Consider the following 14,870-nt stretch of genomic DNA (forward strand, 5'->3'; position numbering starts at 1 on the left):
GAGCGCGGCCGGCTCTGCAGAGACTGGAGCTCCGTCGCCGAGAGCACTTCGCCGGCCTCGCGCTGCTGCCCACCGCCGCCCCCTGCGAGCTCCCGGGCGCCCGGTGCGAGTGCGGCGTGCGTGTGCGAGTGTGTCAGGGTGTTGTGCTGCGGGAGTGAGTGAGTGTGTGTGCGTGTGCATGCGTGTGGGGCGCGCGGGGCTCCTGCGCTCCGCTCGCGGCCGCCGCCGGGGAAGGACGGACGGACGGCGCTGCCTCCCTCGGCGAGCGGCTCCCGGGCACCTCGGCGCGGCGCGGGCGCGAGGAGAGCGCGCCTGGCCGGCCGCCGGCCTCCGGAAGGTCCCGCTGCGTCCCCCCTGGGCTGGATATGTTCATGTTCACGTGAAGATGGATTTAGTGTACGGGCTCGTGTGGCTGCTGACAGTCCTCCTCGAGGGGATCTCCGGCCAAGGAGTGTACGGTGAGTGGCATCGCGACGCTATGGTGACCTTGTGATTCTTAGGCAAGATAGGCTGCTGAGCTAAAATGCAGGACCCGCGCGTCCCGGGGCCCCTCCCGGCGTGGCATTTGATTTACACTTCGTCACGTTACCGGGAGCATTGAGCAGGCAGCGAGCGCGCTGCGGATTGGGCTGCGAGCGGCTCCCCCGGCGCCTCGACGCGGGCTCGGAGTTGGGTCGAGGCAGCATCGCGCTCGCGCGAACGAGTGGCTTTGCACTTGATTTATCCCCGCGGGGACGCGGGCTCAGGAAGGCTTAGATTTAATAATGGATCGGCTCCTTGCGAGCTGCGGTGTCAGTACCGCTGTTTTCCCCTGAAAAGAATCTTTGAGTGTGACCCCGTGTCTCCCCAGCCCTCTACACACACACACACACACACACACGCACGCACACATGCCCCCTTCACCTCTCCACCTTCTTCTTTCTCTGTGGATGCCTGCATGACTTGATTTTCCGGCTCAGGAAGTGGGGTGACAGTTGAGTTGCGTTCTGCACCAGCCGTTGCCATGAGCACTGACTTGGGGAGGGGAAATAGCAGGCAAGATTCTCGGTGCCAGACACAATTAAGGGACGTGTTTGTGTGAATGGATGAGCAAACGCATGAATGAACGGACAGCGGAGTCCTCGTTTCTGGGCTCCAGAGCAGGACGCGCGGGCTGCCTGCAAAGGGAACCCAGTCTCAGCTCTTCTCTAGAAAACCCAGATCAGGGAGGGTTAGGACGAAGAGAAGGGTGAGCTTGTTAATTGGAAGGTTTTGAAGTCCTCAAAAGCAATTCCAGCTTCCTTCGCCTGTCAGCAGTTGGCACCCTTGGCTTCGGCATTGAACCACACACACACACACACACACACACACACACACACACACACACCAGTGGGCTGAAATAGAAGTCTTCCCCTGGGACAAGCAGGTGGTACTCCAAAAGAAAAAGAACTTGTGGGTTCTCACGGTATGCTGCTGAGGTTAACGTTGAGGGGCAGGTCCAGACTCACGCACACGTGTCTTCCCATATCCGTGGAATGCGTGCTGGAAATCCTGCCCATTTTGCTTCTCTCTCACTCTGGGATTTGGGCCCCAGCACGGCAGGGCTAGGTCGGTGGCTAAACCAGGGTCAAAGGCATTTGTATTTATGGAAATGCCAGTGCTTGCCCTGCAGACCCTACAAGTGACTGCGGGGTGGACACGGGTGCCCGAGGACCTGCAGTCCTCAAACTGTCTGGAAAGTGCCGAGCATTGTGGTCGGATGTCTGAGGATGAAGGCAGATGACTGGATTCAGCTTGTACTCTGACTCTTTTCTGTCCGGGGCTGAGCAGTCTTGGGGTCAGAAGAGGGTGGCTCCTAGCTGAGAGCGCTGGTCTTTCTGTCCTGCCATCTGCCCCTCCCCTTTCATGTGGTCCTAGTTCCCTCCTTCGCTTGAGCCAAGAAACCTCTAAGCATCTGCATTTCCCTTCTGCCCACCCTCTCCTGCCCAAATGAAAGGCAACTTGTCTGGCCACAGCAGGGGCTGGAGCCGCGGTGGAGGAGGGTGTGTGTGTGTGTGTTGTGGTGCTGGCATGCAGGAGAGAGATGCAGGCTCAGAGCTTGACCGAAGGAAGGCAGGAGGCGGAGTCTGAGGAGGGCAGGAATTCACTTAGTGCTCTAGCACTGTTGGACCCACATGTCTTCATTCATTCTAGGGACCAGGACAGCTGAGATCATTCTTAAATGGCTTTTGCTCAGGCTGGGACAGTCTCAGTTCCTCTTGTCCTGAGTTCAAGTTTGCCTTTCTTTCTCATTGGTTCAGAGCATCCCAGTTAAAGTGAATGTCTGTGTGCATGTGTGTGCAGAAGTGCAAGCATGGGCGTGCAGAGGGCTAAGGAGAAGTGCGAAAAATCGGGAGGTGGATGGAACACTAGTTCCATTTTCCTGTCACTTTGCACATTCAGATTACTGGATCACTGAGAGTCTCCTGTTGGTCATGGGAAGGGGCAAAGTCTAACAATGTTAAGGAAAGGAGAATCAATGGTCTGTGTCACTTATCAATAAAAGGGAAGCCTGTCCTCCGCTGATCCAGGCATTGTGATGAGGATGGTGGTCTTCGTTTTGTTTCACTATTGATGTGGTTATTAGTCATTTAGCTAGGAATAGAAATGGCTTTGTGAGAAAAGTATTAGTCATCATCCCTGGTTATGCTAAATGTCAATTATTAGGTGGGAAATATATGTATATTTCACATCTGTTTTACATATCACAGGAATTAGATTTTCAGAGTGAGGTCCCTAATCTTCAGCATCAGCATCCACCTGGAACTTGCAGGAAGTGCACATACTTGAGCTCCTGCCAGACTTTCGGTGTCAGAACTCAAGGTGTGGGACCCAGGGCTCCCTGTTCATCCCCTGGGTGGTAATGACATGCAGTGCACATGCGCATCTGAGAGCTGGGGACATGGTTTTACACTTTGGTTGTCTTGACTTGTGACTCTTTTCCTAACCTAAAATAATTTTATTTCTATTGATTGAATAATTTATAGCATGTTTTTATTTAGTTAAAATTGTCAGTTGTAAAGGGCATAGATATAAGATTTAGTGTAAGGTTAATAAGGGGACATTGACTATTCTGCATGAAGTTCTTTTTAAAGGATTAGTTACAGAAGCCGGAAGTTTTAAACAGAAACTTCAAAATCTTTGATGGTAACTTGCCTAGCAAGAGGGTCTCTATCCCTATGCCTGTTTATTTGCCTACAGTCCCAGGATGTATAACCACATGACAAACAAAATATTATTTAACATTATGTTCCAGTGACTATGACCAAGAAGAAATAGAAAGCATTACTACTTCCTGGATGAAGAACTTCTGAGAATAAAATTTAAATTTTAATTTTTAATAAGATGAAAATATTTGTTTTAATGTATGGGTTAAATTTTCTTGAGTTATATACTCTTTATCCTATTATATTCAAATCATGTGGCAACTATGAGCAATTATTTAGATGTGATAGTTTCTGTTACAGACCTAGGAATTTCTTGTCATTTATCTTCACTTTTGAATAAAAAACTGTATAGAGGCCAGCATTTAGATATGGTATGGCAATTTGGTAGAGGAGATTGTCCTTTAACTGCATGTCTGGCCTCAACCAGTAATTCTGATGTCATTGCATATTATTTTTAATGTCTCTTCTTATTTCATATCGGATGAGACATCAAAGAAATATGAATTATTTGAAGACCCTTATAAGAGAAAATTGCTAAAAACTCTTCACAATAGAGTAGCATAAGAAAGTCACCCAGATTTCCTCCAAAGACTTCTTTAATGGATAATAGACATTTGGAGATACTTATTTCACAAAATTCATGTTCTTGAGCAATAAATTTTACCTTCTTGAATTTTGAAAGTTACTTGCATTAAATTTTTTTTTCGCTAAGACGATTAGAATTTTAAAGTTTTGTTTGAATTTTCTTTTTGCCTAAATATTTACTACTTATCACCAAAAAGTTATTAAATGAGCAATGAACTGATGCCTGTCTATTTGGAGCATTTTAATTTGGTGCCCTCATACTATATTAAGTTTAGAGTAATTAATTAGATATAGCAAGGAGGTTAGAATATAAACTGATACTTGTTGAAGTATCTAGAGATGATGATCTGAAGCATTTTCCTGGTTTTAAAAGTTTTCTTTGCAAGTGGCAGTGAGTTGTTTGGGCTATTAAGTTGTGTTTTCTAGAGAGGTCATTGATAGTGCCCTAATGTTAGAATCCTTCCACATGTATAATTCTCAGTAGGCTTGATTAAGAAAAAACAAAACAGGAAAATCACTCTGTTGTCTCACACTGTAGTTTTACATCTGGTCATCATGACCCTAAGTTCTAAAGGAGGTTAGTAAAACTTTATGATTGTTTTAATATAGACAGGTCCCTGTTGTAAATGAAAAACAAAATAAAACTCCTTGTCTGGGTAGCTTTAGTGGAAACCAAATCAACCAGTTACTTGCTGCTCTGAAATAGTTAATTCTCCATCCAAAATTGCTTCCAAGACATATAAGATGCAATAGAGTAAGCTTATCAAACACATATGTTGACATTTTGGCAAGGTATGTTAGATCAATTTGAGTAATATCAGTAAATCTTATGTAATTTAAGCATGACACCCTAGGCAGTAGGTGGACAGAAATGGCTTGGTGGACTTCACAAGAAGGAGATAAGTAAGACAGGAGGTCACGGTAGGAAATTTCAGACTGTCAGTGTGTTGTATCTGATGGAAGGATCCAAAAGGAGACGGCTGCAGTGGAAGCTCACCAGCTGTTGTAGGCCATCTCAGAATGCTGCATTTTGATAGCAGAGCACTGATTGGAACTTTGTCCAGTTTAGATTTGGGGAGACTCTGAGATGTGATAGTGCTTTTAATTGTACCATATATACGGCGACTACTTATGGCAGAGTTGGAGATGACTTCATAAATGCTGCTTGACAAAACCAGTCTGAAACTCTGTTACACATAGGCAGGTCTTTCCCTCATCCCACTGCTCACCTCACACACTCACCACACAATCTCACACACTTACTGCACAGTTTCTCTCTCTCTCTGTCTCTCTCTCTCTCTCTCTCACACACACACACACACACACTCTCTCTCTCTCTCTCTCTTACTTTGCCACCACCTTGGACACAACCACTAAAGAAAATGGATGTGATGCCATTGTATTTTGGGGTTACTTTTTGTCTATTTACTGGTTATTATTTTTTGGCCTTGCTGGTTATATTACCAAGATTTCCAGTGCAAACGGGGCAGGTTATTTATACAGTGTTACTTTTTTATGTATATACAGTGGTACCTCCATTCACAAGCTTGATTCTTTTCATGGTTTTGGTCTCAAACTGAGTTGGATGAGAACCCAATCAAATTCAGTGGTTAAGGTTCAATGTTGGCGTTATAGGGAAATTTAATTCACTTCTTATCCAGTTTGGTTTATGGCCAGAATTGTGGAGAGAATTTAGTTCATGAACCAAGGAACCACTGTATGTCCCTGGAGAAGTCCTTAATATTTTAGATGGAGCAGATTATAAGTCAAGGCTGAGGAATCTTTTTAGAGTTAAAGTCAGTGATGGTAGCAAGATTCAGACAATTAGAAGTCACAAGTAAAGCTTTAGAGATCAGGCAGTTCTGGTGAAAGATGCCACAAAAGTTATTCTAGAAAAAGCAGTTTTCATTATCTTAATTTCTTTACTTAATTTTTTTTGGATACCTCATATTTCTGTTATGGTTTTGATACTTCATATTTCTATTATGCCATTGTGATTTTTGTTGTGTAGTGGTGGACACCTAAACATTCCTTCAGAAGCAAGGTACAAGGACTCTTTTCTGAAAGTGTATGCTTTGTATTCTATTAAAATTTCTCATTTTAATGTAACTTGAAGCCTTATGATCTTTGAGCTCAGTTTATGTTTTATTAAGAGGGTGTTAGGAGCCATGGTCTTGGGCTGGGTTTCATGTATAGAGATGACTCATAACTCCTGTCTTCTGACCTGGTCCTCATACTTTGGGAAACCTTGCAGGAGTTGGGCTCAGGGCTTATAGCTCACAAAGGCAACTAAAAACTACTGCATATCCCAGACTGATCCTGACATTAAGCTCTAGCATTTGTGCACTTTGGAAGCTAACGTTGTTCTATCAGCTCAGGGTGTTAAACTGGGGAAAGTCTTCATTATTCTCCTTGTTGAGTATTTTGGAAGGGTATGTAAAATATTATATTGAATGTACTTCAAGTATGAATAGAGGAACATTTTTAGCGTCATTATAATTGCTATTAACCGAATAGTCCACAAAATGAAATTTCATTTCTTTGCTCCAATGATTGTCAGTATAAATATATTACATAGAGCACACTGGATAAGTGATTACATTCATAGAAAACTGTATCCTATTTTTATTCCAAAATCCTATTAATAAACTTTTGACCTTATAAAATTATAAAGTTGTGAGAAGAGACTTTAAGATATCATTAAATCATCACCAATTTGAGACACAATGGTTTTTCCATCATATCAGGAGGTCCTGTATTTGTGAAATTTCTTTTTTTTTTCAGAGTCCCGGTACATTGATTAAATGGACACTTCTTTCCTTCTTGTCTTTTTTTTTGCAAATCACTAAAACTCCTATGCTTCATTACTGGACCACACACTTAACTATTTCCTGTTTTATACCAGTGCAATTCCATTTTTTCCATGACTATACTACCTCACAATGATCTCATGTAAACTCTTACTATATTAGCATCTTACTACCTTTTCCAAGACACAATATCATTACTAGTCTTAGGTTGTAAATCACTATTTGCTTTCCAGTTGGAGTCACTGATTAAATTAAGAATGATATTTCTCTTTTATAATACAAACCATGCATTCCCTAGGAGTTTACAATCACAGAAGAGGAGTCCAACTATTTGCAATGAATCTTTGGATTATCATACATACTCAGCAGGTTTATCATTAAAATACATATGGTAAGATGAAAGATACTATATTAGAAATAGCCATGTAACTTTTTCTTTCTTTAACTTTGCATAGAAGTAGGAGGGGTTTCTTGCTAGTTAGAGTCAATCTATATTAAGTACTGTTGCATGGTGACCAGATGGGGTCAGATATGTGACATTTTGCCATATCTTCAAGCAGAATATTTTTTGTCTTGTTTCATTGTAATGAGAACAGGGGAAATAAAAATAATCAAGTGATTTTGTTGGAAGGGAAGCATATATGCTTGAAAGAGGAAGGGTTGATTCACAGCGAGGTGGTCCAGAGCCCTAATGGATTGCACATGAGACAGATGATATCTGAAAGAACTACTGACATGGCGAGTGAGTTCATGGAGAAAGGCGCTCACAAAAAAGCCAAAAGAGCAGGAGTGAACAAAACTTCATTGGAGCCAAGTCACAGACAATCTGTAACCAGGAGCCAGAGAAGATGTACGCACTGATCTGGATCTCATCTTTGGTTTAAGTACATTTTAGGTTTTCATAGTAGCCATTACTTTAGTTTTGAGAATCTTACAAGAATGTCACACAATTATCACAAAGTTTACTTCTCTTAGCAGGTTGGACAGCCAAATTCCAAATGATCATTGCAACTTTAGCCTACTTCCCAGTTTTTTTGTTCTGTTCCCAGTTTATGACTGCTCTAAGTGAGTGGATAACTAACTGAGGCAAGTAGGGGTCAAATACATCTTAAGTGAACTTTAAGTGACTTCTCTTAATATGGAGTGAAAAACAGAAAATGGAGTCTCTCTTGCGCTATCAGTACAAGTAAAGGCTATTAGAAAAAAATGCATCTACTCTTTTAGTAACGACAAACAGCAAAGTCATATTTTCTTTTCGGAAGGAACTAGAACATTGCTCAAGTGCATCAGAGCAAAAAAGAAAAATTTCTGGATGAAGGACCTCTTCAGGGAGATTTTTCTGGTCTCTTAAAGGGAAGTATGAGGGAATACAGGTTCTGAAGTACAGCCTGTGGTGGTGGAATAGATTATTTTTTTTACTGATTAATTGTGTAATTTGGGAGCATACAGGGGAAGGTAGGTTCATATGAAGTAATAGGGGATTCTGTCTGTGACTCCAGAATATAACTGTGCACTGGATCCAGGTATCTTCTCAGTGGACTTCTTCCTGAGTAGGAGGATGGGGCTCCTATGAGTATCCAGAAAGGGTATAAAAGGCTCGAGGAGGACATGCCACTTTTCAGAAATTGTGACCAATGGGAATTCTATGTAGATTTATGTTAAATTCAGGTAACTTCATTAAATGAATGTATAAGTTATATGCTTAATTCATGTAGCTATGTAATAAGGGCTATAAACACAAAGATAAATGTGGAGGCAAAATCAAGTGAAAGCATAAACAAGGCTCTGTGAAAAAGACATAAATGCTTGTGTCTAGGTCAGAGAGAGCAATACAGTTGCTGTTGGTGAGAGGGAACTTGAAAGAACTGGAGCATCATGTGTTGGCCCTTGAAAGTGGGTTGGCATAATGTAGGTAAAGACGGAGGAAATACATAGGTACAAGAGAATCACAGCTGGAGGGTTACTGGTGCAGAAAGAAAAGCAACCCTGATGTAAGTGATAAAGCCTAAGCAACTTCTGCAAAGTTGACCTCAACTAAAAATAGGTGTCTGTCCGTTAACAAAACTGTGTTATCATCTAATATCTGAGGGTAGATATGCCCAAAATGTTATTGCGTGATACTCTGGGACTTGCTCAAATGTTGCTGTCCACCAAGATTCTGAGTTGGTATGTGTTCTATGAAACCAACTGACCTGTTCTTCTGCTGACAGATCAGTTGTCTCACAGGTTCCTGTGGTGTATGGAGGCCTACCAAAATCTAGGCACACTTAGGAAGCTTGGGACCTACATAGCAGTGCCTTTTGGAGTTAAAAGACTTTTCAAAGTCTTTTTACAATGTGGAAAAGAAGTGTTGCTCAGGAGCAACTGACTCTGGGCCCACAGTAACTTGAAACATCACGTTGTTCCTTACAAATGCTCAGCCACTAAGATGAATGCATTGCCTGCATGAAAAGACCGGTGTGCACTTCCTTATTGGGTGGTTTCATTGCTGTGCAAGGCAGCGTGGCGCAGTGAGAAGCTGCTGTGTGAGTTGGGCCTTCCTCCTGTTCCCCTCAGCGTCACTGTGCAACCTCAAGGGATGCACTTAATCTTTGTCCTGCAGTCTTCATACCTAGTACGCTGTCACGAGAGTGGGCAGATATACAGGAAAAATGTAACTAGCAGCAACGCTTTTTGAAAACTGAGATAGAAGAAAGCATGGGGAATTTCCTCCCTCTTCATAAAAAGCCATGTTTGGTTGCTGCAGCAATTGGATCTCATAATGGGATAGTCGTTTAGTTTTTAGGATGGAGTAAGGGCCTAGGAACTAACGAAGAGCAAGTTCATATTCTTTTCTGGAAGAAAAGTATTCAGGGTATCAGCAAAAAATAACTCAAGTGGTGTGTTTCTTTTTTTTGTTTTGTTTTGTTTGGTTTGGTTTGGTTTGGTTTTGGTTTTGGTTTTGGTACTGGGACTTGAACTCAGGATCTTGCACTTGCCAGACAGGCACTTCTGCCACTGAGCTATATCTCCTTCCCTTTTCTTTCTTTTCAAGCGGTGTGTTTCTTAACACTATGTAATATTAGTGTATGCATGAAGACACTCTGTGGGGATGGGACACTGCTCCTCAGCCTCCTGATCCTAACCATTCTGTCCCTCAGTGTGACAGTCAGCAGGAAGCTGCTATCTCCCCATTTAAGAGCTCCGAGGAACACTGATATATCTTCAGGCTGATGGTCACAGGTCAATCTATGTAAGTATATATGTGTGTTGAAATACATGTATAAATCTTACATGTGTATTACTTTGTACATAGGAATCTTACTTTGTATATAGGAGCAAGAATATTCTTTGTATATAGGAATCTTACTTTGCATATAGGAGCAAGAATATTCTTGATAATCTTCATTTGCAGAGGCTGGGGATTTAGCTCAGTGGCAAAGCGCCTGCCTGGCAAGCGCAAGGTCGTGAGTTCGGTTCCTGGTACCGGAGAAAAACCAAAAACCAAAAAAAAAAAAAAAAAAAAAATCTTCATTTGCAGACTAACTGGATAATGGCAGTATATGATAGTAATCCTTCTAAATGGAAAAAATTACTGGGTGTGGTGGCACACACCTGTAATCCAAGCACCCTGGGAGCCTGAGGCAGGAGGATCTTTGTGAGTTCAAGACCAGCCTGGGATACAAAGTGAGCTCAAGGCCAGCCTGAACTGCAGAGGGAGACCTGGTCTCACAAAGACAAAAAAATAAAAATAAAAATAAAATAAATGGAAAAAATCTAGAGACACATTTGTAAGGTTATTTATAATTGGTAATTTTAGAAAATGAGGAAAAATAATTAACTGAAGCTATCACAGATTTATAGTGTAGCATCTAATTTTGATACAAAACTGGCCAGAATTGCAGTTTTTCATGCACTCAATGCATTATGTAAAAAATTGTTAAATTGAAATTAACTGAAAATTCTCAGACCCTACTCATTGTTAAACCATAATAGCAATACACATAAGATGACATGTTTATACATACTGTATCATAATTATCTTTGGCAAACACTTTTTGTTTCTTGAAGGTGAATGATCACTTCCGTAGTCAGTCTTCATCTTGATAAAATTAAAAACATGGCTACAGCCACTGGGTTAGATTAGCTTCCTGAGGGTCAGACTTTCTGTTATATTCCTTGTATATTGGTTGGTCATACTGGTTACCACACCTTTAACTAAATCAGAAGTGGTCTTTCCTCGGGTCTGTAAACAGACAGCAAAATTAGCAGTTGAGAATATTGACTTTGGATTAGCAAGTCACCCCGAGCATGTACAAACAGTAGAATCTGTGGTAGGAACAGACATCACTTCCAAGTAGTTGTGGAGTTCATTGTCATTCTAACCTTAGAATTAGAAAAACTGTACGATCAAGAAGTGGGTGTGTTTTTGTCTTCTTTCTGTACTTGTTCTGTTGGTGACTTGCTCTTATGATTCTTATGATTCTCCCTCATCTTTTGAGTCACAGTTTTTATTCATACTTAACATTAATCTATACCATCTTTCTCTTTTCTTTAAACAGAACTACTGTTTTCCTTTTGTAGAATTTTTAGTCTTAGTTCACAATGAGTAACAGCTCAATCTTTGATTCATGTAGTTCTTTTTGCATGGCTTCAGGAAATAAAGCCTCGAGGTGCGAGGCTCTTCTCTGAAGACCATTCTTTTCAAGGTTAGCAGCTACGCAGTGACATCATCACTGCCAGTCTTTTCCTAAACCAAGAACAACTCCCAGGGGACTGTGGCCTAAAATAATCTGCCTTGTTTTGTTTTTTTTTTTTTTTTTGATTTCCTATATCTCACTATCACATCTTTACAACTGCAGAAGCTGGATTGAAAGTAGTGTTCCTCACTGTCATTTTGCTTTTGAACTCCTTTATCATTACAGTTGTGGATAATATTTACAAAAACATCTATCATCATTGAAACTTACTATGCTTTAGCTTTCTTGGCTGATTAATGGAAAGATGAGCTTTGAAAATGTGTCTAGTATCAGAGAAGAAAACTTGTCTAGTATCAGAGAAGAACTGAAGAGACACAAAACAAACACATGTACACTGCATTTGTATAGAGAGGGTATGTGTATATACTCTAACTGTATTCATGAATATAAATGCATGAACTGTACAAGTGTACTTGGTGAGTGTGTGTATATTCACAGAGTGGCTCTCATGGGATGGTGGCTTAAATTTATTTAGGTTAAACTCAAAGACCCAGGTAGATTTCCCTCTTCTCTTGAAAAACCAATCTGTATTTCGTGTTGGCAGCAGGGCACACAGTCTTTCATTTCACCTTCATTTTGTTCTGGAATATTTTTGTGATACATTCCTGTTTATATCGTTCATCAGTTGAAAACATTACCATTACAACCTGACATTACTTCTAGCCTTCCTTTTTCACAGTACACAGAGAAGAAATCTCTCTTAGCTGCACAGCGTTACCTGTGTAGTTCATTTTACCTTCACTGTAGCGACATACACACTTCCGAACCAGTATCCCCTCTACACTCTGAATACCATCCCTGCTGCATTATTACACAGGCCTTCATAGCGGTCTTTCTTCTTCTTAAGTGAGTTTGTACTGTATTAAAGATATCCATAGTCATGTGTGGATGTGAAGGTATGTATACAAACCTAAGTAATGAGTCATTTTCTTCCTTTTTCCATCTAGTGTTGAAAATTATCATAGCATAGAATGTAGTGATCTTTAATAAAATAATTGCCACTTACCGAGTCTGCAACATGCTTCATCTTGTATTGGAAGCTTTATATATCTTATACCACACTCTACACTTCGCTTTAGATAGATTTGAAACCTGGAAGTCAGAGAGTGTAATAGGTACATATAGTTGCTGTGGCTAAACACAGAATCACATATAATGTGTTTGTAAAAATGAGTATTTCTACATATTTTATATATTGTTAAATTATATTCAAATATGTGAGTGATTATTCTTACTGTGATTAAAACCTGTAAGTTATCTACCTCACATGATGCTGTGCACTTAGCTCAAACACTGTATGTCTGAAATATCACTGAGATGGTAAATTTTAGCTTTTTGCCTCAGAAATGTCTATACATATGTATAGCTCATGTCAGCACTGTATACTATGCAGTTTTTTAAACTTGAAATAGAAAGATTTTATTAATATTTTTTCCTTTTTAGCATTGAAATGCCTGCACTGAAGACTTCCTTTGGTATAATTTATTTTTGGACTGATGTGATAGTTTAAACTGATTCATAATTAGTAACTGTAAAAATGAAGAAATGGCTCTACTGTACATTTTGTGGAAGTCTAGTAGTTTTATCACTCTATGTAAAGTGTGCTAATAAAAAATAACCACTGTCAGGTGTACCACTTTATTTTCCCCTAGGCTGATTAATAGTCACTGGCTTTAAAAGGACTGATTGTTAAATGTCATATTTGACCTGATTTTTGCCTTGAGCTCCCTCTGGGTATTCCTTGAACATTTTTTTTTTTTTTTTTTGGCGGGGGGAGAGTTAATTGAGGAGACTCTATCAGGGGTTACTTTTCTTGAAAATCTTGCTTTGCTCAATGGGACAGTTGATTGCAAGCTCTGCCCTTCTCTCAGCTGCCAGTGAGTTCCTCAAACCTCAAAGCTTACAAATCAGTGTACCGTAGTGATTTGTTTTAGGTTTTTAGCTACACCATTTGTGACTGTAAAAGTCATTTTTTCCTATGCCGTTTGAATGCAGTTATTGTGTCATATAGTATAACCCTGTACCATTCTGGCAATTGTGTGATTGATACAGACTGCTTCGATAGGAAACCATTTCCAGAGAGAACAGGAAAGGTATTATATTCAGCTGTAGTGCCATGCATTTCTAAGCAGCTGATGTTTCCTTTAACTGATAGCCAACCCCAAATTTTCATAGGCAATTGAGTGTTTAGAACTTTAACTCTTCACTCACTCTGGCTGCAAAAGCGTGCCCTGAAATCCGTTTTACATGCATATTTCACAAATGGGAATTCTTTAATTCTCTACTATAAACATGCTGACATTGTATTTTAAAGCCATATCTATATTTTTAAAATGTGGAGAAGGATTGCTTTTATGAATTACTTCTTTAAACACTCACTTCTTAATATCCTGGCCAAATACTTGAAGCTAGTGGGTTATGACTTTTTCCACATGGAGAGTTGGGATATATTGTGATATCCTGTGGGCCCCCATGTATTTTTTTTTATTTTAAAGAGTAAAAGAAGGATAACATAATAATAGGGGGGGCTTACCAAATTACAGACAAAGTGGTAGGAAATTATCAATGGTTATTGTTTTATATATTGTTATCTACAAGATAGTTTCTCAGGAAAACAAATAGACAAATAATAGTGAGTTACAGATAAAAGAGGTAGGAGATTATCAATAGTTGTTGTACTATACTTAGGTATCTTCAAAGTGGCTTCTAAAGAATATAAATAGAACTATACATGATTGACCTATTGAATAATCATTCAATAATTCTCAATGGTTGTTGTAGGAAACACATAATAATAAACATGGATCCATTTATGAAATAGGATAGGAACATGCATTTTGCAACAAGTATTTAAAATTAAACTGTAAGCTTTTGTGAAGGAATAGAGTAAAAGGTGAGTCAAATCCAAATTCAGAAGGGTTTAATAGATTTTATGTTTTTACTACTTCACTCATGTAATACTATATTTGGGAATACTTACAGAATGTAATACACCAGCTTTTTATGTCTCTCTCCACTTCCAATTTTTGAATTTTATGATACCATACATGCATGGTCTATTTTGGGTGAGGTGGATAATGACTTAATCATTGAGATATAAAATTCTATGCCTATGATTTAAGTGCATCTATCTGTTATGAATTATTATTTAAGTGAATGCTATATAAATGATTAATAATTTAATAAATGTCTATAAGAACTGGAATAGACATTGTTAAACAAAAGATGAAATGTCTTATGAGCCAAAAATGCCATTTAAATGTTTAGTTGTGACAAAAATTAAAGTCTAAATTGTCTTAAAGATTATTCAGATATGATCTAAGAATATTTTCTGATGGCTTAGCTATTTAGTACTTTTCATGCATTTTACATCACTGTCATCTTTTCCAATCAATTATTATGATATTTTAGATGTTTGCAAATTATTAATAGAAGACTCATTCTTTCTACACATGAGAAGATTTGGTATAGCAAATAATGAAAAATAGTAAGGCAGACTTCCAGATAGTATTGTGCTGGTGTCCTTGGGCTTGAACTTGAAGTTGCATGGG

The 14,870-nt window shown here is 39.7% G+C and overlaps 1 protein-coding gene across 1 annotated transcript in view; it reads left to right on the forward strand.

Moving 5' to 3' along the window:
- Positions 1–26: 26 nt before the first annotated feature.
- Mdga2 (MAM domain containing glycosylphosphatidylinositol anchor 2) overlaps positions 27–14,870 on the forward strand; it is a 765,137-nt gene continuing 750,293 nt past the window's right edge. The window contains exon 1 of the mRNA XM_005376849.2: positions 27–458. Coding sequence (XP_005376906.1) covers positions 179–458 — 280 coding nt within the window. The 5' untranslated portion in view covers positions 27–178. The remainder of the gene's footprint in view (positions 459–14,870) is intronic.

The sequence above is a fragment of the Chinchilla lanigera genome, unplaced genomic scaffold, assembly GCF_000276665.1.
Source record: "Chinchilla lanigera isolate Chin_1 unplaced genomic scaffold, ChiLan1.0 scaffold00008, whole genome shotgun sequence".
NCBI lineage: Eukaryota > Metazoa > Chordata > Mammalia > Rodentia > Chinchillidae > Chinchilla > Chinchilla lanigera.